Source organism: Pteropus medius, unplaced genomic scaffold (genome assembly GCF_902729225.1).
Source record: "Pteropus medius unplaced genomic scaffold, Ma_sr-lr_union100, whole genome shotgun sequence".
In the NCBI taxonomy this organism is placed as follows: domain Eukaryota; kingdom Metazoa; phylum Chordata; class Mammalia; order Chiroptera; family Pteropodidae; genus Pteropus; species Pteropus medius.
In genome coordinates, this window is record NW_024352783.1 from 173387 (window position 1) to 195033 (window position 21647).

General features: G+C 46.9%; 3 protein-coding genes and 1 pseudogene across 9 annotated transcripts; 1 reads left to right on the forward strand and 3 right to left on the reverse strand.

The window, feature by feature from the left end:
• Positions 1-140: 140 nt before the first annotated feature.
• Positions 141-6073, reverse strand: CTDNEP1 (CTD nuclear envelope phosphatase 1). The gene is made up of 8 exons (XM_039847165.1): positions 5573-6073; positions 2920-2986; positions 2706-2824; positions 2439-2510; positions 1917-2033; positions 1580-1691; positions 1077-1161; positions 141-773 (listed from the first exon to the last, which is right to left on the reverse strand). Exons 1-8 carry the CDS (start codon positions 5672-5674, stop codon positions 713-715), a joined length of 735 nt encoding a protein of 244 aa, XP_039703099.1. The 5' UTR covers positions 5675-6073; the 3' UTR covers positions 141-712.
• ELP5 (elongator acetyltransferase complex subunit 5) lies at positions 5385-12479 on the forward strand. Of its 5 annotated transcripts, none has more exons than XM_039847160.1 (9): positions 5385-5639; positions 6828-6939; positions 7099-7159; positions 7243-7323; positions 8987-9207; positions 10518-10699; positions 11134-11229; positions 11360-11460; positions 12101-12479. In XM_039847160.1, exons 2-9 carry the CDS (start codon positions 6894-6896, stop codon positions 12213-12215), a joined length of 903 nt encoding a protein of 300 aa, XP_039703094.1. In that variant the 5' UTR covers positions 5385-5639; positions 6828-6893; the 3' UTR covers positions 12216-12479. The 5 variants fall into 5 exon arrangements, with proteins under 5 accessions (XP_039703094.1, XP_039703097.1, XP_039703096.1 ...); XM_039847159.1 differs by lacking the exon at positions 5385-5639 and adding an exon at positions 6541-6685; XM_039847161.1 differs by lacking the exon at positions 5385-5639 and adding an exon at positions 6706-6724.
• LOC120589935 (uncharacterized) lies at positions 9487-9602 on the reverse strand (annotated as a pseudogene).
• A 317-nt stretch (positions 12480-12796) lies between the features above and the next one.
• CLDN7 (claudin 7) lies at positions 12797-17085 on the reverse strand. Of its 3 annotated transcripts, none has more exons than XM_039847168.1 (5): positions 16880-17085; positions 14364-14627; positions 13393-13557; positions 13197-13281; positions 12797-13101 (listed from the first exon to the last, which is right to left on the reverse strand). In XM_039847168.1, the coding sequence occupies exons 2-5, from the start codon at positions 14584-14586 to the stop codon at positions 12939-12941; spliced, it is 636 nt and encodes a 211-aa protein (XP_039703102.1). In that variant the 5' UTR covers positions 14587-14627; positions 16880-17085; the 3' UTR covers positions 12797-12938. The 3 variants fall into 3 exon arrangements, with proteins under 3 accessions (XP_039703102.1, XP_039703101.1, XP_039703100.1); XM_039847167.1 differs by lacking the exon at positions 16880-17085 and adding an exon at positions 14792-15081; XM_039847166.1 differs by lacking the exon at positions 16880-17085 and having other exon boundaries at positions 14364-15080.
• Positions 17086-21647: the final 4562 nt, after the last annotated feature.

The following is a 21647-nucleotide window of genomic DNA, read 5'->3' on the forward strand; positions in this document are numbered from 1 at the left end:
CCCTAACAAGCCAACACCATCTTATCCTCCTACCCCACGGGCCCAATAGCAGTCTCTCCCGTCTATCTAGGGGACAAGATGGATGTGAACAAAGATCCCTCCCTTATTTCCCAGAACCCCAGAGAAGGACCTAGGGCAGCTTTGGTTTCAAAGTTATAATGCATGGTTTAAGAGAGGGAAAAAAAAAAAAGAGGAAGCTGGTTACAGGTCTGATGGAATCTGGGAAAAAAAGGAAAATGGGGGGACAAGTTTGGGGAAAATCCAGTGGCCCAAATCCCAGTATCCCACCCACAGCCCAGCCCTTGGAGTGAAGAATTAGATCAGTTTTGTACAAGAGTTTTTAAAAAATCAAATCACAACAAAGCTGGCTTGGCTTCTCTCTCAGCCTCCCAGATTACCGAACGTCTTTCTCACTGGCCAGTCCTGTCTCTCCACCACAGACACAGTTTCGGCTCTCTTAAGCCTCCGCTTATGTCCCAGTCTGGGGTTTCCAGGGAGTTCAAACACGAAGTTAGAGTGAGGCTGCTTCAGAGTCTGGCCCATGTGTCCATCCAGACTCCATATGGAGTGCAGGGCTCCCAGGGCAGAGAGGGGAGGGAGGGGCAGACCCTGCCCAGGCAGTCCTCACCATTGGACAGGGCATCAGACTGCATCCCAAGGGCTCACCCTCCCTTTCCCCCCCACCCCAACTCAGGTGGAGGGGGAGCAGCTGTCACCAGAGCCTATGTTGGTGAAGGTTTCGGCTCAGCACAGAACGAACATCAGCGGTGAACCTGGGATGACAATAACTTGCATTGGTAGAGTCCTCATAGTTGATAGCCCCACAACACTAGTGTGAGGCAGCCTCACTAGAGTCGTAGGGCAGAAATGATCACCATTTTCACATGATGTTCAGTTTGCCCAAAACCCAGTGGCTAAAAGTAATGACCTTTTAGTGTAAGAAGACATGGGTTCAAATGCCAAATTCTTAAGGGAAGAGAAATAAATAAGTAAAACAGGACAAACTTTTATTCTCCCTTGGGATTCCCCCACCTCCTCCTTGATCCTCAGAAATCTAAGTGTCTAGCTTCCCTTACCTGAGGGCATCCAGCATGGGAAGCAGGTTGAGAAGGGCAGTGTCACTGGGGTCACTGAACCAGGATTTGATAGGGATGGCATTATCTAGGTTGAGTGAAAAAATGCATATAAGAAAGGATTCAAGAGAGACAGGGTATTTTTTTCTTTTCTTTGGGAGTAGGGATCATTAAAATATATACCTCATCACCATCCCCCACCAAAACTCAGTAACTTAGATAAAAACCTTCCTGATTTAACTTCCAAAATAAAATTGTCAATCACTGTATCTCATACTAGTGTGAGGCTTCTAGTCAAATTTATTGCCATTGTATCAGCTGGAGCAAATCTGCTATGAGAAATCTGATTTATGAAATGGACATGTGGGGGAGGGAAGGTCTCAGTTAAAAGAGAAACAGCTTGCATCCTGACCTACAGTAAATGAAAGCATCCCAGCTCCATGTATTCAAAATACCTCCTCAGAACCACTTCCTGGTCATGCCAGACTCACCACCTTCCCCCATACCTGGATGGCTCCTATAAGCCCCTGGGGAGTTATCCAGGATCACAATGCTGGAGAGGTCACTGTGGACCACAGAGAGGTCCTTGATGTAGCTGCCCAATTCCAAAGTGCAGTGCTGGAAGGCAGGGTATGCTGGGCATCAAAAGGAGACTCACCCCTCTGTGACTGTCTCCCCAATCCCAACACCATGAGCAGCCAACTCCCACAAAAGGGATTGTGCAGTATACCTCCCCTACAAGCACAGAAGTTCCCATTCCAGGGCAATTGCCTCAAACTAAAATCACTCCCTGGTAGCCTGCCTCCTGAGCTTCACTCTTAGACCTAGATTCTAGCCCCTTACCTGTCTGTAGTATCTCCTCTTGAGAATGCTTCTGCTGTTGTCCAGTTTATCTGCCACAGCAGAGCCATAAATCTCCATGCTTGCTGTGAACACTACCAGCTCGTACCACTGGCTCACCTGAAATAGGTAGGGGGAGAGAGAAGTATCAGAAAAGGTGATCATTTGTTTAGATATATAGTTCCCATTCACTAGGATTCCAGCCTTGTCCTTCAGGACTTTCAACAATATCAAATGTGTCTGAGGACACAAAATTCTGAACGCCCCCAAACTCAGGAGTTTTAGACACCATATACCCTTAAGATTCAGAAATGCAAGAAGCTTGTGGAAGAATAGAATTGTATCGGCAAAACAAATGAACCCAAATCATGAAAAGCCATTCTCCAAATATTCCACAACCTCCCCTCTCAAAAATTGCACTTACCCATTTCTCCTCACCCCTTACTTCCTCCAAATCCTCTAAAATCTCAGAGCCTAAAAACCAATCCTTCATCACAGAGCTCCTTTTGGCTTTCACAAACTCACCACTTCTAAGAAGAAATCCACATGGGGTCTCTTATGTACAAAAAATCGGACGGGATGTTTGTCTATTACCACCTGTAGGGAAATAGGGAAGGGCTGGGGAAGTCCTGAGAACTACAAGAAGGCCTAAAGGACATTCCCCACCTTCCCACTGCCTGCTTCCCTCCAGGGATGCCAGGGGATGAGTTTGGGGATGACACATTCTGAGATTGAGAAAGGGAGTCCCAGTCTAAGCAGAATAATAGACATAACCATTCCACCCCCACACACCTTGAGAATGAAGTCAGGAGGTGTTCCAGGCCGGACTGTGGGCCTCAGGACCCCATCATGATGGGAGTGAATAAGTGTCTCATCCAGATCCAGCACCAGTATCTTCCTCTTCACCTGGCCTAAACCACAACGAAGGGATAACACCAACCAACCTCCAGGTCAGACCCTGAACCCTATTTCAACTTAAAAGAGTCTTCCCAGCCAGCATACTCACCTAGTCGATTCCGGGACACAGGAGATAAAGGAAGGATATCATATCGAACAGTTTGGTACTGAATTACCTAAGAACAAGAGAGAGAATAAAACACCTGGCAAGAAAATCTTCCTCAGGAACAATAGGTAGCACATGTACATTTACCATATGTTGGGCACAATGTAAGTGATTTAGGATTATTTTATTTCTCCAAACAACAACAAAACAACAATAATAATAATATTTGTTTTAAGAATAAAGAAACTGAGGATTAAAGAGGTTAAATACTTTGCCTAAGGCCACACAGCTAGAAATTATTTAGTTGTTTGTCCCCTCAATTTGAATGAAAACTCTATGAGAGCGTGAGTTTTGTCTCCATCACGGCTGTATTCCTAGAACACTGTAACAGGGGTGGTCAGGAAATATTAGAATCGATGAAGTGGTGAATCTAGGATTTCACTCACGCAGTCTGATGCAAGAACCTACCCTCTTAACTATGATATTATCCTGCTATACTGAATGAAGTGCACAGCCCTCCCCACTCCCATCCCGCTGGTAACTGAGAGCCTCAGATTCCTTAGTGGACACTGACTAGGAGTCAAGAAGGAAGGTCCTTGGGTCCCTAAAGGGAATAGAGGATGAGGGAATCCAAGGGTTGTCAGGTCACCTAAGTTCCTCTGGCTGGGGGCCATCAGGCCTATTTTAACCAGCCACCTGTCCATTCCTGTCTCTAAGATCCAAGTCACAAGTTGCAAAGAACTTCAGCCCTCTGAACAGCTTCCTTTTCCTGGTACCCAGGGCAAGACAGAGAACACTGGAAAGCCCCACCCATCACGCCGACTGATAGGGTGTGGGGAAGGCCAGAGTGAAGTAAGGGCTGTGGAGGTTAAGAAGGGACAAGGACATCACCACCTCAGCCTTTCAGCTTCTCCAAGCCTTCTCTAGAGGCTCCTATTTCTAACACTCGGATCTCCGCCATGCAAAGCCTGCCAATTCCCTCTTCTAGTCTTTTCTTCTAAGGCACAGACAAATGCTCTTCAGTCCATCCCTAAGCTCTTAGCCTCATCAGAACCAGGCTTCCCCTAGCAAACCAAAGGGCCCTCTCCCCCTAATTCCAAGGCACCTGCCCTTTTTTTCTCCCTGGGCCAGGATGAGGGCTGCAACAGCTCTGGTGTCCTGCCCTGCTATCTCGGGTTGCACATGCTGGGCATGTAGGGAATGCTTCAAGCATCTGCCAGAAAGGGTGGGGTTGGGGGAGAAACCAGATTGGAAAGGAAGAGAAGACAAAAGGCTGTGGGGTCAGTGCCACCCAGAGGAGAGCAACGAGCCTCTGGATGGGCTGGAGCACTATTCCCTGGACCCAGAACAGAAAAGTGATGTGCTGGAGGGAGAAGGTGGGATGCTCGGAGCAAGGCCAGATAGAGGATGGACGCTAACAAGTAAAAATCCCAGGAGACAGCCCCACACACATCTCAGCATCTCTGACCTCAAATTCTTCTTGGCTCCTAACTCTTATCTCAGGTAAAGAGCCCTAACTACAACCATGACCACCCAGAACAATCCTTACCCTAAATCATGAAGTGGAAGAAGTGGAATGGTAAAAGGCCAGGCCCATTCTCCCAAGTCATTAAGTCCACCACCACTACCACCCAGCGCTTTCTGTAAATTCCTTGACCTAGGCAACCCCTACCTGGTTTTATTTTTTCAAGTTTTACTGAGGTATGCCAAAGAGTACAGACCTGAGAACCTCTGCACCTAGCTCACTGAATTCTCCCTAGACTCCTTCAGAGGATTCTCCCCAGTGATGATGAGAATACAAGAGACCATTCATTAAACCATGTTAGCCTTAAGGAGCCTTGACCTTGGAAAAAAGTTATACGGGAGGAAACCCAGAGATACTTGAGTACATGGACATAGTCTTCACTGACTACAGTATCCCTCATAATGAATGCTAGGATGTCCTGGAGAAAGGAGCGTGCCCTCAGATTCAAGCCTACAACTTACAAACATCTTCCTCTGATAGGGCCACCCAAACTTTGATGTGCTCCCTTCCACAACTAAAGAAGCCCAACATAAAAGCATCTTAGTCACAGGGTCTCAATAAATCCAGATACACACACTCACAGTATTAAGTTTTTAGGGCCTTTTTGGAAGAGTTCCCTTAATGCAAACCGCAGGAGTTTCTCCTTCACACTCAGGGCTTTTCCCAAGTTCCCATCCTTGTCTGTCACATATGCCCTCCCACTGACCCTCATCTTGACACATAGACCTGTCTCTCCCCTTTTATAAGACCAAATACACATGGAGGGACTAACATCAGTCTTTCACAAGCCCACATCAGTAGATCTGCTGCCATCAAACAGGTGTTCCCCTTCTCTCGGTTTCTTTAGTAACAACTTCGGCTTTCTTCAGAGCGCCCCACCCACCACCCTAGCCCCCAAGAGATGCAAAATCCTGTCTCTGTCTAGGTCACCCCACCCAATCTTGGTTCTACTACAAGGGTCTCCCTCCTCCCGATCCCATCCCATGCCCAGTTAAAGGTGCCCTAGTTCTCTAGGGGAAGAAGTCGCCGCCAGGACTGTTTCTAGGCCCTGAGGCCCGACACTTTCCAAAAACCCGTGAACGCCGCTGACAGACGTCCCCACCACCACCACCAGCGCCCCTCCAGGCTCACCGTGCGGATCTGCCTCCGCAAAAGATAAATGAAGAAGCTCCAAAGCTTGGCGGCGAAGGCCACGAACGTGCGTAACCCCAGCAGACACTGCGTCCGCATCATCCCGATGACCCCGGCACCGCCGGCCCCGGGGCCCCCGCGGCCCAACTCCGCCAGCCCCCCGGGGGCAGCCCCCCGCCGCCGGGAGGGGGAACGGGGGCCCCGAGTGGCAGGAGAGGCTGCAGAGAGGGGCACCAAGCGGGCGGCTCAAAAAGCCACCCCCGGCGAGGGGAAAGCCCAGCCGAACCGGGAGCTGGGGTACAGGCGTGGGCAGACCGAAGGGGCCCACATGGGCAGGGAGTGGCACCGACGGTCTCGCGGGGGTTGCGGGCCGAGATAGGTCGGGCTTGGACGGGGTCCTCCGAGACCAAGAGGGAAGGGGATGGAGAATTGGGGGAAAGCAGCAGTGGGGCTAGGGAGAAGGGGGAAGAGGAGGGTGGCCCGCTGCGCAGGCGCGCTAGGGGGCTGCCCGCGGGAAAGGGGAGGGCGGGGGGCAAAGGCGCGCGAAGGGCTGCGGCGGCGGCGGCGAATGAGCCGGCCGTGCGAAGGAACGCGGAAAGAGGGGTTGGGGGAGGGGGAGCCGAAGGGCGCGGATGGCTGAACCAGAGCGGCCTCCCCCTCCCCGAGGTCGGGGGCGTCTTAGCCGCTGAGGATTGGAGCTGCAGTCTCTGCAGCTGGGTTTCCCACTCTGACAGGCGCCATTTTACCGCCCCAGGGGATCCCTCCTCCCTTCTTCCCCCCTCCTCTTCCCCTCTGACACTGCTTCCGGTGGTGACGTGTATTCGCTTCACCGGGAGTAATGTTCCCCCGCTACTCGGTCTCTGCGGGTGGGGCTAAAGAAAGCGGAGTGTGCCCCGAACAAGGCCACAGTACCGCGCACGCGCGGAAGGTGGCGGTGGGGCGGGGCCTAGGGCGAAGCAGGCCCCGCCTGGAATAGGGTGAACGTGACGGAGTGACATCACTTGCCCCCGAGTTCCGGCCGTCAGACGGGCTCGTGCAGCCACTTCCCCCTCAACCGCCTCAACCGCTCTTCCCGCCCTAGTCTCGATAAAAATGTAGAGAGGAGCGTCGTCCGTACGTCTTTGCGCCAGGGGTCGGGAGGGGCCCGTCCGCGTGAGCACCCCTGAGAATATTGAACATTAATCACCTCTCATTCCAGACTGCCAGGTTTTAGTAGTGGGAGGAATAATGGATGTCCCGACCCTTTCACCTGCAGGGGGCGGGACAGCGGGCCATGACGCTATCAGAGGGCGTCGGAGAAGGAACCAGACGCCAGTAGGAGATGTTGGAGTCGCTGTTGGCTGTTGGCGGCCTGTTGCTGCTTCGGGGTAAGGGTCACAAGCACAAGGGCTTCGGAGTCGGGCTCAAGAGACTGAAATGGGAAGGAAGGACCATGGGTCACAGGCTCGGGATGGTGGTTCGACAGGTTCGTGTAGGCAGAAAAGTTAGTGTTCTCACGCTGTTTATCCGTCCCTCGCTCTCCTCAGACTCTGTGCAGTGGGAGGGGCGTAGTCTCTTGAAGGCACTTATCAAGAAATCTGTATTGTGGTGAGTATTCTGCAGCGTCTCCCCGTCCTACCCGGGAAGGAAGTCGGGCCCCACTCTTTGACACTCTGCCTCATGTGCTTCAGTGGGGAGCAGGTCCACATCCTGGGGTGTGAAGTGAGCGAGGAAGAGTTTCGTGAAGGTTTTGACGCCAGTATCAACAGCCAGTAAGTACAACTTGGAAGAGAGTTAATTGAATGTGGAACCTCTATTGCTAAGGAACTCTTACAGCAACAAGCGCAGAACCTGACATGTAGTAGCAGCTACTTATTCGTTGAATTAATGGATATGCATCTTTCAGGAGGCGGGAATCAGTAAGAGGAATGATAAGGAATGGTTAGTATCTGGAGAATCAAAGCAGAGACTACAGAAGTTAAGAGAGAGAGAGAGGGTATTAAAAGGCCAACAGTTCAGTTTAGCACTAGCAGCTGTACTGGAGAAGAGGAATAAATATGTTGTGTTTTGAGTTATTTGGAATCTGGTTATGCTTAATTCAGACATGGATTCCAAACTTGTATCAACGGTTAACTGCAAGCTACTGAGGGACTTGTCCTACAAGCAGAGAACAGCATATGCAAAGTTAGGGAAGTATAGGAAGGCGGAAGAGCTTCCTGGAAGGTGGAAGAGCTTCCTGAGATCAGACAGATAAAAAGATACCAGATAGTAAAAGGTCTTACAGAGTAGAGTACAAAAAGGAGTTTAGATATTATTGTAAAGGCAATGGAGTGTCATTTGAAAATTGGGAGAGGAGTGATAACATTCCTGTTAGATTCAGTGACCATGATATGGAGAATGGGTTGGCAGCGAGCAGCTGGAAGATAGGTAGACCAACTAGGAAGACTATTGCAGTAATCCAGGTTCACTTCTGATGGAAATGTACTGAGCACCAATTGTGAACCAGATGCTGTGCTAGGCACTGGAGATACAGTAGTGAATGAAGCAAACATGATCCTTGTTATTAGGAATCTTAGAGAATAATGGTAGGAGGTGACAGAGGCCTGACTTAAGGGAGTGGCAGCAGGGATGGAGAGTTTGGAACAAATATAAAAGAACTTTAGTAGGTAGAGTTCCAAGACTTTTAGACTGATGTGGGGTAGCATCCAGATCAGGAGGTCCCTGAACTCACCTGTGTTGCTTGGTTAAGAAAGACTATTTCTTGGTCTGGGTAGCTGCATGGCTAATAACAGTAGGTTACATCTGTCTGTTGAGCCCTATTTTTGTGTCAGCCATTATGATAGAGGTGATGCTATATGTTAAGACGGCATTCACAAGAGAAGCAAGTTATGCCACATGAAGCATTCCTGGGGTTTCTAGCCCACTCCAGTCTCCCTTTCCTGAATCGATATTTTATCTGTAGTTAGTAGCACATGATTTAATTCTTGACCTTCTCTAAGCTGTTCTACAGACTGGAACCTCATCTCATGTTTTTCTCTTTATCCATCCAAAGAATGATACACTTTAGCCACCATTCAGGAAATATTTGATAGTGATGGTAGCTAACATTTATCAAGTATTTAATCTGTCTGAAGCACTGTGCTAAATATCAACTTGGTATCCCTATTTCACAAATAAAGAAACTGACTCAGAGAGATTAAGTAATTTTATCAGTTAGGTGATCTCGGGCAAGTAACATATCTAGACTGGAACTCAGGGCTATCTGATGCCAAAGTCTGTATTTTCAGTCACTATATTCTACCTCTCAGTAATTAACCTTTCACTGGTTTTAGGATGTTAGTGAAAATCAAGAAAACAGCCATAAAGATCACAGGATGAATTTCAAAATTAGGGGAATAGAACAGTATTATGTTGCGTTTTATTTTCCTTTTGCAGGCTGGTTTACCATGACCTCTACAGAGACCCCCTCAACTGGTCAAAGACTGGGGAAGCCTTTCCTGGGGGGCCCCTGGGAGTCTTGAGAGCCATGTGCAGGAAGACAGATCCTCGCCCTGTCACCGTTGCTCTTGATTCACTTAGCTGGCTGCTGCTTCACCTTCCCTGCACCACACTCTGCCAGACACTGCATGCTGTAAACCGTCAGGACTCAAGCCCTGGTGAGACTCCCCCCTGAAGCCCATCTCCTCATACATCTCCCCCTGCCAAAGAACGTGCCCTTTTCCAAGCTAAGAAAAAACATATCAGGGATGTCCAAGTGGACCTTCATCCATCTTTTCAACCTTAATACTAGTTCTTGACTTTTCTGTAATGCCACCTAACAATCACTTTTTTCTTTTCCAAGTTCTTTTTTACGCATCCATTTCATTCATTCATTCAACAAATATTAAACACATATAGTGTGTCAGATACAATTTTATTTATTTTATTATTATTTATGCCTACAGCACCTGGTCTTCCTAGGTGGTCTCCCATCCAAGTACTAACCAGGCCTGACCCTGCTTAGCTTCCAAGATCAGACATCGGGCTTGTTCGGGGTGGCATGGCCGTAGACCATGGACTGTGACTCCACTGGGGCGTGAACCCAGGACCTTGTGCGTGTAAAGCAGACGTGCTAACCGCTACACTACAGAACCACATCCCAGATAAAATTTTAGATAATGAGAAAATAAAGACTAACTGTAGTCAGGTCCTTGTCTTCCAGGAGCTCAAAGTCCCATAAAGGATACAGACAAACAAGCAGCTACAAGATATTCTGAAACGGGCCATGATAAAAGAGCATATACAAAGTACCTTAAGGAAGGAACTGTCTTGGAGAGCAAAGGGGTCACCCAGGCAAACTTGGCTAGGCCAGCAGTACTAGGACTAGCCCTGAAGTATACTGTGAATACTGGCAGAGGTTTTGGAGTCAGATACCCAGCTTAGTATTAAGGTACTTGATCTCTCAGTGTTTTAGTTCCCTTTGTAAAAGTGTGGAATTGCTGTTTTTGTAGTTCAGATATGGTCAAATGTCAAATATGCACAATTTTGTATGGTTCAACCGAAAAATGCCAACTTTAGCAAAAGAGTTTAGTGCAGTGCCTGACACTCTGTAAATGCTCCCCAAAGGGGAGGGATCAAAGACACTGACTGGGATCTTGGCAAGTTCTAAAATCTCCAGGTTAATTCGGTACCTAAGAGATGAAGCAGGAACCAAAGATGAAAATGTCAATTCCATCTTGAAGGCCATGAGTAGCTCCTGAGGATTATAGAGTGGTTCCTTGATCAGATTTACGTTGAAATAAGAAAGTACATTAAAGTACATGAAAGAGGCTCAAAGTAGGGTCATAAAACTGGCCAAAGGCAGTCAGGATTGTTAACAGCTGTGATGGAATGTGGGTCTCTTTTCCTCCTCACTATTTGATCCCAGGCTTTCACCCTGAATGTTATCTATTGCCCTTTATGCCCTACGTTTCGTGTCCCTCTCCAGGTGACAGCTTCCCAGTAGAGCAGGTACGTGTGCTAGGCCTGCTACATGAAGAGCTTCATGGCCCAGGCCCCGTGGGAGCATTGAGCAGCCTTGCTCAGACAGAGGTGACTCTGAGCGGTACAGCGGGCCAGGCCTCAGCTCACATCCTCTATCGGAGGCCCCAACAGCATCCAACCCATAAGGTGAGAAGCACCCAGAGACTAGAGTTGGGGGTCAGACAAAGAGGAAGAGCAATAAAAAAGCTGATGTGATGAACACTTTTCTGTGCTTTCATCGTTTCATTATTTCCCTCATTTAATCTTCATAGCTAACCTTGTAAGGTAGAGTATTTTATCCTCATTTTTGCAACCTAGGAAACTTGAACCCTGTGAACTTAACCAATGAAAAACACTGCCTTCCAGGAAATGGAAAAGGAGGAAAGTAGTTACTAGGAGAGAGAAGGAACAAGTCCATATAGAGAGGTTTGAAGGAGGGGTAAGAAGAGGTAGACAGCAAGAGCTGAAAGCAGCCAGTTACATAGGTGATTGGGGGCTGGAGGTGTTAGGTTTTTAGTTCTCTCTGGTTTGTTCTGTAAGATGGGAAAAAACTTTACTACTCTTCTTTTTTTTCCCCCCAGACTCAGTGGTTCTCCATTCTGCCTGACTTCAGTCTGGATCTCCAAGGAGGTCCTCCTCTAGCTTCCCAGCCCCACCCACATCCTCACACACTCCAGGTATCTAAAAGTGCCAGGGCCAGAACGAGGGACAAGTTGGGGTCTGCCAAAAATAAAAACTGCTGAGGTTGGGGGTGGGGTTAGCGATTCCAGGGATGGGGCAGAGTGGCAGCATCCTTTGTACCTACAGGTGGATCCCACAACTCATTTGACCTTTAACCTTCACCTGTCCAAGAAAGAGAAAGAAGCCAAAGATAGCCTGACCCTGCCATTCCAGTTCAGCTCTGAAAAGTAAGGTTGGGGCCTGTCTGCCCAGATTCCTGAGTAGAGCCTAGCATCTGAGCCTGAGAGGTGGGGTTACAACAGGTTATTGATTAACCTTTCAGGCTTTATAGGGTCTGAAGTCCATCTCCGGAGCCAGGTCTGGGGAGTGGTTCTCTATCCACCCATACCCCAACAATGGCAAAGGGCCTTTGTCTCTTTTCTCTCCATTTGAGCCTTGGGTCTCAGCTCCAGAGTTGTCCTCGGAGCAATCTGGGCCTAGGCTGAGTCAGACCAGACCCTGGGGAGTGGCCCTATCTTTAGGCATTGGTGCTAGGAGGAAAAGAAGCTAGATGGAGAGGGCAGAGGAAGGTTAATAAGGATTTAATAGATGCCTGTTCTGTTTCCAGTGTGTGGGTGGATGAAGCAAGACTGGCAGAATCCTTGCCCTCAAGTGGCTTAGAACTTAGAGTATTAGGACAGTTGTATAAGAGTATCTATTCCAGTACCAAATGGTGCTTCAGTACTAACTACACCAGATCAGAGAAAGGGACTTAAACCAAGAAAACATGGAAGACAAAGAGAAGCACATTCACCAAATAGAAGGTATCCAGACAGTAACCTTGTTATCCTACTCACCAGCACCAATTCTCCCCTTCTCTTTCCTCAGACAGCAGGCTCTGCTGTGTCCTGGTTTGGGCCAGGCTACCAGCTACATATTTTACGAACCAGATGTTTATGATGACCTGGACCAAGAGGACCCAGATGATGACCTAGATATTTGACTAGCCATTAAATTTAACTAGACTGTGTTTGGAGGGTTGTGGGGAGACCTTGGATCCATAACCATCTTTCTATTGTTCCCATTGACCTTGCCCCGTCTCTGCCCCATTTTTGTTCCCATTGTCTGTGGAGGCCCTGCCCTATGACCCATGAGCCAGGGAGTATCACCTAATCAGGACAAAAATGAGATGGGGGTGAAGGGGAAGGTGAGAGACTGGGAAACACCTCCCCTAAGCCTAATAAAGTATTTTTTATTAAAAAAGAAACTCTAGTAGCTATTTAAGCAAGAGTTGGGAGTGGAAGGGACTGGAGGGTGGGCATGAATGAGGATGACCAAGCGCCTAAGTCTTTTTAAGTCAGTAGTCAGTTTGGGGACTTGAATGACAATGAAATGGTGAAACAGGGATGGACTGACATGCTATTGGTGCTCAGTAAGTGTATTTTTAGCTAACAGGTATACTTTAGGCTCCTTAAAGGGGTCTGGGTAGGAAGAAAGCAGGCCCTGAAGGAGAAAAAAAGCCTACTTTCCAAAACATACTTTTTATTACTGTACAAAAAGCACACCCACTCTTTGTCTCCCCCCCAGGGAACTGTACATGGTGTGCAGGACTAGAGTGACTGAAGGTTTCTGCTCCACACCCTGCCCACAAGCTGAGCTCTGCCCCAGGTCCTTTCAGGTGTCTGAGAACTCATGGACCGCCAGGCTGGGGCAAGGGGGTCCCTGCTCACACATACTCCTTGGCAGAGTTGGGCTTAGGGTAGGAGCGGGGTGCACGGTACCCAGCTTTGCTTTCACTCCCAGGACAAGAGCAAGAGAGCAGTGCACCTCCCAGGAGGGCCAGAGCAGACCCTGCCCAGCCAATGAAGATAGCAGGACCAAACTCGTACCTGTGGAGAAAGGGGATTGGGGTCAAAAACCCTGGCCTGCCTCTCCCTTCCCCAGGACCCCATGTCCCCTTGGGAAGCAGGGCTGCCATACTTACTTAATATTCGTGGGGACCAAAGGGTTATAAAAGTCTGTGACAATCTTGTGGCCATACCAGGAGCAAGCTATCAAAGCAGCAAGACCTAGAGAGAGAATGAGGATTCAGATACCGTGAATCAGCACCTTGTCCACACTTGCTCCTCCATGATAGGAAAGAAGAGAGCCCTTGAGCCCGCCTTAAACCGGTGACTCACCTGCCACAATGAAAATGATGCCTCCAGTCATAGCTATACGGGCCTTCTTCACTTTGTCGTCTCCCCCACAGCGTGTACACTTCATGCCCATTGTGGCCACGAACATGGCCAGGAAGCCGAGCACCAGGGATACCACCATTAGGGCTCGAGTGGCCTGAATGGCCGCTGCAGGGAAGGGGCAAGCATTGTCGTCATTGCTTTAAGTGCAGACGGCCTGCGCACGGCTGCAGCCTTCGAGCTGCCCGCCGTGCCCACTAACTAGCGGCCGCTGGACCCCACCCCCGGGGTGTCAAGTCCCGGGCGGGAGCAGGGTGGATCCCGCACCCTCCCGAGTCCGCGGCCTTCCAGCTCCGCCCCGCCCTCTCTCGGCTCTCGGACCCGCCCGGGGCGCCCGGGTTTCGATGAAACTGCCCCGGGTAGGGGGAAGGGTGGAAGGAGACAACGAAGAAAAGCGGAGGTAGCGGCCGGAGACCCTAGCGGGCCGCAGATGACGGCGCGTCCCAGCTCTGACCCCACTATCGAGGTCATGGGGTTTGTGGCTTCGGCTAATCGGCCGATAAGATTAGAGGCCGCAGGCGGCGGCCCACTTCTGACGAAGCGCAAGGATCCTCGGCCCTCTGTCCGACCCCGCGGCCTCGGTCCCGCGCCAGCTTTTGTCTGAGAAAAGGGCGGGAGCAGCGGAGGCTGTAGCCTGCTCAGACCGGTGGGGGAGGGGAGACCCCGGCCCAGGACCCGGCCTCCCGGAGAAGCTGTGGGCAGAAGAAGAGCGCAGCTGGCCGGGGTGCGAGCTCACGTGCAGCCACCGGAACCCCGGCCCGCTCCGGCCAGCACTACCGCCCCAAACTGGCCGCTTCTGCTCCCTTCTCATCCCGCCGGCTCCCCGGAAACCAAGGACGTCCGGCTCTGCCCCAGCACCCAACCCCATGACCTCGGCCCTGGGCGTGTCGGCCCCGTCGGCCCCGCGGCCTTACCCGGCAGGGCGAGCACCGAGTCGTACATCTTGCAGCTCATCATGCCCGTGCTCTGCGTGACGCAGTCCATCCACAACCCCTTGTACATGGCCTGGGCCGTGATGATGTTGTCGCCCGCGTACGAACTCATCTGCCACTGCGGGATGGCGGTGCTCGCCACCAGGCCCACCCAGCCCAGCAAGGCCATGGAAAAGCCCAGCAGCTGCAGGCCCGAATTGGCCATTTCCGCCCTCAGAAAAGACTGGGGGCGCCGGGCGGGCGCCTCTGCAATAAAACAAACAAACCTTGAGGGGAAACCCCACAAAAGACAACTTGAGTGGAGTTATAAGTCGCCCAAAGAGTCAAAAAAGGTTTTGGTCGACTGACTCCAAATTTCGTATCACCCGAAGTAAACACAAATCGACCCTCTGGCGAGTCAAGGGTCTTACAGCAGAGGAAACAGGCTACGCCCGGAGGACTGGTGGCCAACAAAGGAGATCCGTGAAGGCCGGGCGGTTTCCTCCGGTGCTCTTAGCGACCCTACCCAAACAAAAGGTAGACGGGCCGTATGAGAGCGGTCCTGGGTGCTGGAAGGCCCCAAAGTACTCTGAGCTGTCGGCCCGAGGCTGCGGTGCGAGAGACAGGTAGTGCGGGAAACCTCAGCGGTGTGCGGGCAGGTGTAAGCGGACAGGTGCGGCGCACCTGAGTATATGTAGGGCGTCGGGGGCGCGTCCCCGCAGGCACTGGGAGCGCGGGGGGAGGGGCGGGACCGGAGGGGCGGCGGAGAGTGACCTGACGTCACCGAAGGGACATTCACCTGGGCCGGAAGTCCCAGCCCCCACCCCTCCTAGCCCAGGTGAAGAGGAAGAAACCTGAGCACCAGGGTCACGCCCCTTTACTTGCCCGGCTTGGACTGCAGGTGGGGAGGAAGCAGAAGCTTCTCCCAAGTCCCATGCTCACAGTCAGTCCCTCTGGACCGGACTTTGCTCAGGCATCAGGATGCCACTTTCCCTCTCCTCAACAGGTGCGTCAGGGACGCTGCAGAGCCAGACGGGGGGGGACGCCCCTGACCAACCTTCGCTCAGCCTTTTCCCCCTAGGCGCTCATTGTCCCGCCCTACTTTACTCCCACTCTCTGCTCTTGTCCTTTTTCTTAAGTCTTTGATCCTAGCGGATCCCATCGTCAGGGGCCCTTGGTTCCAATCCCTCAGAACTCCCTCTTGAGCAGCCTGCACTCTCACAGCCACGGCTCCCGCACCTCCCTGCCCCACCGCCTCTGTCGGTCGCTCTTGTACCGTGCTCTCCAACGGACACCGGCTTCCAGGCATGGGCCCCCATCCTCTTGGCCCCCCATTCATATCCTTCACATTACTTAATGCCTGGGCCCTTTGTACTCCAACTCCCGGCGGTCACTGTCCCCTCCCTCATTAAGGCTCCTTGTAGCAGAAGAAAGAGACCAGAAGCCAGCTGAGGGTGGGGAGCAGAGAAAGGCATCTGTCAGAGCCTTAGCCACACCCCTCATTCCCTCCCTGGATTCTTTCCAAACTTGTCCTTCACCTTTCCCTTCTCTCCACTCCCCCCAGCCATGCATACATTTCTTTCTTTGATGCTGAGCCTGGGCCTGCCTATTTGCTCTCCCATTCAGCCCTCCCTCACATCTGGCTCTAATGTGACCTTTGAGTCTGCCCTCAGACTCTCACCTCACCTTCAGGTTTCTTCTCTCATTCTCCCCAAACTATTGCCCCATCTTTTTTCTGGATATCTCTTCCCAGCATCCCCGATTCACTCATTCTTCCCTTATCTTTTATCATCTCCCCCTTCTTGCCTTTTCCACTTCCTATTTCATTCCCCTCTCTTAGTCTACCTTTGTACCCTATCTCCAACTTCCCTATCTTCCAGGATCACCAATTAGTCTTTCTTTGCATCTTCCTACCCGGTTTACTCCCAATCTTCCTCTTCTCCCACCTTTCACCTCTCAGACCCATACTCCTTTCTTATTGTCTCTCTTATTTCATTGTTCTCCTTTTGTTTTTTACCTCAACTCTCGCATTTCCCTTCTTTGTTTCTCCCTCTCAAACATTTCTCTGTCTTTCCTTCTTTTATTCAATAAACATATTGAAGAGCCCCCTCATGCCTCTTTAACTTGCTTTTCTATAAAATGCAGACTTTAATGAACACTTTTTTATTCATTTTTCTTTTCCTACTTTTTGATTAATGGTGTGTTTTTTACAGGTGCTTTCTAGCTCTAAAATTCCATATTTCTCATCACGTAAGTATATCCAACATCCCTTCAAGCTCAACACCACTACCTCAGGTTAAACCACCATCACCTCTTTCCTGGACACTGCAATTGCCTCCAAACCAATCCCCCTGCTTCCCAGCTTGTCCTAAAGTCTAGTCTCTGAAAGTGACTTTTTTTTTTTAAACAAACTTAAATCTTATCACTTCCTGTTGGAAGTCCTTAATATCTATCTTCCAATGGCACTCTTTTGCTCCTGTTGTTACACTGGATTTGGCAGATACCATACCACAGCTTACCAGACTCTGTGCTTCAGCCACACTGGACTGCTCTGTTCCTGAAACATACTATGTTCCTTCCCACCAAAGGGCCTTTGCCCATTCTGATCTCTATGCCCGGGTGCTCTTCTTCTTTAACCCCCACCCACCTTCCTCTGCTCAGCTAACTGACTCATCCTTCAGCTACTAGGTCAAATGTCATTTCTCTTTGGAAGCCTGGCCTGACCACCCCACCCCAGACTGAGTCAGATCACCTGCTAAATGCTCTTACCACTACTTGCACTTTACTTTCGAAGCCCTTATCATAAATTGAAACTATTTACTTTATGTGGTTATTTATTCAATGTCAGTCTTCCACTGTACTATAAGTTCCAAGAGGACAGAGATGTGTTTGGGTTTTATCACCAATAAATATTTGATGAAGGCATGAATAAATTTGCAAATTAACAATATTTTCATCTACTTATTCAATGAAAATTTTCTGAGTGCTTATATAGTACTAGGCATCATGTTTGACACTGGGGATACAGCTGTAAACAAGACAGATAAGGACACTGTGCTCATGTAACTTAGATTCTAGGGAAAGGAAACAGTCAATAAAAACATAAACAAAATGCTACATGTTATGAAGGCAATAAAACAGGGTAATGTGATGAGGAAGACCCTGTGTCCCTTGCCCCTTTGGGTCTTATAGTATTAATTTAAAGCAAGATCTCTTAACCTCACACTATTAAATTTGGGGCCAGATAATTCTTTGATATGGGTGATGGTCTTGTGCATGATAGGATATTTAGCATCCTTGATTTTACTGATTAGATGCCAGTAGAACCCTCCCCCAAAGCCCAGTGCGACAATCAAAAGTTGGGTACAAGGAGCAAGTAGATGGATGGTTGAAATTATCCAGGGCTGGTTGCTTAAAAGAGAAAAAGGATTTTAAGGTATTTGCATGAGAGGGTTTTATGTGTTAGATCATGGATATAAATGGGATAATAAGAAAGTAAACATAAAAAAGAGTTGGTGGATAGTGAAAAACTATTAGAATCCATGAATGAAAGAAATACATGAGTAAATAATGAGTAAATGAGCTGGATGGCTAGGAGATGATCATCAGAGATGGAAGACTTGAGTTCAGTAAATTGGAGGAGGTTGTTTTTTGGAGCTGACAAAGCCTAGGGATTGGATGAAGATTAAAATCATTGGAAATAAGACTGAGGACTGAGAGGCTACAATTAGATAGAGTACCTGATTGATTTTGAAGTCACCAACAATGATGATAGGGACATAGGTGTAAAGAGGAAGATGATGAGCCAGGTACTAAAGTACTCAATGAATGTAGGTGAACGAGCAAGCTGGAAGACCCTAGCAACAATTAGAAATAGTGAGTTATACATTTCCAGACACAAACTTCAAAAGAGCAGAGGATTTTGAAGGACAAAGGAAGAATAATGGTCTAGAAGCAGCAATACAATTGAGTGATACTGCCAGCTACAGACCCTAAGGTATAAGAAATAAGACCCAAAATAAGCCTCTGTTAAGAGAGCTGCCAAGGAAATGTGTCCTCAAAGACAGCAAGGTTTCAGTAAAGTCTAGGAAAGGAATGTTCAGTGAAGAGGCTGGGCATATAAGGATGATGGTAGATGTTGAGTCCAGAGGTCACAAAAGAAGAGTTTGAAAGATCATATCTGGTTGGTAGATTGGGTAGATTGGGTCAGATTAGGGGTTATACGACACAGAATGGGGATGATGAGTGATATGATGAGGTAAGCAACCTGGTATGGGAACTCAACCAACTCGTTTGTTTCTATGGGAAAGTGTTTTCTGAGTTCTGAAAAATTGATAAATAAATGAACTTTGGAAACTTGCTATATTATTTTGTTCTTATGCATTATTACTCAAAAATAATTTTTATAATGATCACTGATTATTATTTTACTGGTCAGACCAAGAAGTCATAGCCCCAAGGTAGACAAAATATTCCAAGTTCTAATTCCACCTCATTTAGAAATTTATTCTTGGGCCTCAATTGTCTCATCCGTAAAATAGGAGTGATAATATTTTGCTTGCTTAGGAAACAGGAGGCTGGGCCAGATGATCTCCTATGTTCAGCCTGAAATACATATTTGAGATACAGATCTGGTAAAGAAGTGAAAAAGTGACCAGCTCATTTTATGAGTCTAGTAATCTTGCCTCTGAAATCAGTTAAGGATAATATAAGAAACGTAGCCTAGGCCCATTTCATCTATAAATGTAGATGCAAAAATCCTCAATAAAATATTACTTAACCAAATGAAAAGTTGTATTTAAAGAGTAATACATCACAAAAAGGGACAGTTAATTCCAGGGATACAAGTATCTCGACATTAGAAAACCCATCCATGTAATTCACTACAGTAATAGACTAAAGAAAAAAGATTATATGGTTATCTCAATTAGTAATTTTTTAAAGCATTTAATAAGGTTCAGTACCTACTTATGATAAGAACTCCTGTAAAACAATTAGAAAGGAAATTCTTATATTTAATGAAGAAATTTTATTTCTTTTATGATGTGGAAAAGAACAAAGATGTTCACTGTTACCCCTTTTGTTTGAGATTCCCATCAGCAGACCTGGAGGTCATGATCAATACTACAAGTACAAGAAATAACTAGTGCAAAGATTGAAAGGGACAACATAAAACTGATTTCCAGATGATACATCTACTTGGAAGTGAAGAAAATCAACAGAAAGACGATTAAATGCAGCAAAAATGTTCAGCAAGGTTGCTGTATACGAGAACAACCTACAAAAAAAATTCACTATTATTGTACTATACCAGTAATAACTAATTAGGAAATGTAATAAAAATATCATTCAATTTGCATCAGTAACAAAAATTATGAAGCATCTAGGAATTAACCAAGTATTCATAAAAACTCAGTGAAAAAAAAATTTAATTCTAATAAAGGACATAGATGATGACCTGAATAAATAGTCCACACTCTTAAATGGGGTGACTTAACATTACAAAGATATTAGTTGTCCATAGAAAAATTTATAATTTGATATCAATAAAAATTCATTTATTAAAAGACCTCAGTAAGTTAACCTGCACATTTGTGTGGAACAATAAAAGACCACAAATGGTAAGTTGCCATTGAAAAGGAAGAGTAACAAGAGAGGTCTTGCCTTTCTAGAAATTTAAACCTGCTACAAAGCATCAGGAAAAACAGCAACTTGTAGTATTAGTTGTAGTTGTAATAACAGTGCAGTATTAGTGCAAGAACAGATAGATACACCAATGGAGCAGAATATGAGATCAGAGACAGATATTTGTATATATCAGAATTTGATAAATGTGGTAAATGTGGCTTAATGAAACAAAAATAAATTGGATCCCTAACACCTAAAACAAGGATGTCCTCCAGATGGATTAAAAAGACCTAAATATGAAGAGTAAAACTGTAAAGTTATTAGAAGAAAATAAAAATATTTTTGTGGTGCAGAGATGGAAAAGAACATATGCAAATTTTCTAAATCACACTCATAAGGGAAAAATGTCATTTTGATTACTTCAAAATTAAGAACTTCTATTTGATAAAGTTCACCAAAGAAGATTTAATAGGCAAATGATAGAATGAGAGAAAATATTTACAGTGTCCAAATCTGACAAAGAATAGATATAATTTTTTAAGTGTTGCAAATCGACAAGAAAAATACTCCAGGAGAAAACAGGCAGAAACTATGAGGAGGGAATTTACAAAAGAATAAAGCCGAAGTGCTAACAAGTATTTAAAAGAATGCTCCAAACCATGAGTAATCAGACAGAACTGCAGTAAGATATCACCTTTCACACATTGAACTGACAAATATTAGAAATCCAAATCAATTCTCAAGTATTTGATTAAAATCTCATATAGTCCACCCTGGATTTTAAAAGATTGACCATCTTGAAATATTGCCATCTGCGACAACATGGGTGGATCTTGAGACTATCATGCGAAGTGAAATAAGTCAGACAGAAAAGGATAAGAACCATATGTTTTCAGTTATACGTGGGATATAAAACAAAAAGCAACAAATGAACAAATAAAACAAATGAACAAACTAATAGGTACAGACAACAGGATGGTGCTTACCAAAGGGAAGGGGGAGTAGGGGGAAGACTGAGAAGATAAAGGGAGTCAAATATATGGTGATAGAAAGAGACTAGACTTTGGGTGGTGAGCACACAGTGGAGTACACAGATGTCATATTACAGAGTTGTACACTTGAAATTTATATAAGGTCTTAACCAATGCTACCCCAACAAATTTAATTTAAAATTTTTTTTAAAAACTGACCATCTTAAAATGTTGGTGAGGGTGTGGAGGAATTAGAACACTCATATATACCTGCTGATGAAAATGTAAAATGGTACAACCACCTTGGAAAATAGTTTAGCAGTTTCATAAAAAGTGATACATACACCTATCACATAATCCAGCCATTCTATTCCTAGGTATCTTCCAAAAGAAATGAAAGTATATGTCCATACGAAGAGGTGTACCTGAATGTTCCTTTCAACTTTATTTGTAATAGCCTAATGTTGGAAATAATCCAAATGTCCATCAACGGGTGAATGGATAATCAGACTGATTGCTATTGGTAATCAAATCAGTAATATTCAATAATAAAAAAGGCATAAATTCTTGATACATACAACATAGATGAATCTCAAAGTAATTGTTCAGTGAAAGAAGCTAGAAAGAAAATCAGTATATTCTGTATGATTCCATTTACGGAAAAATTCTAGAAAATGCAAACTAGTCT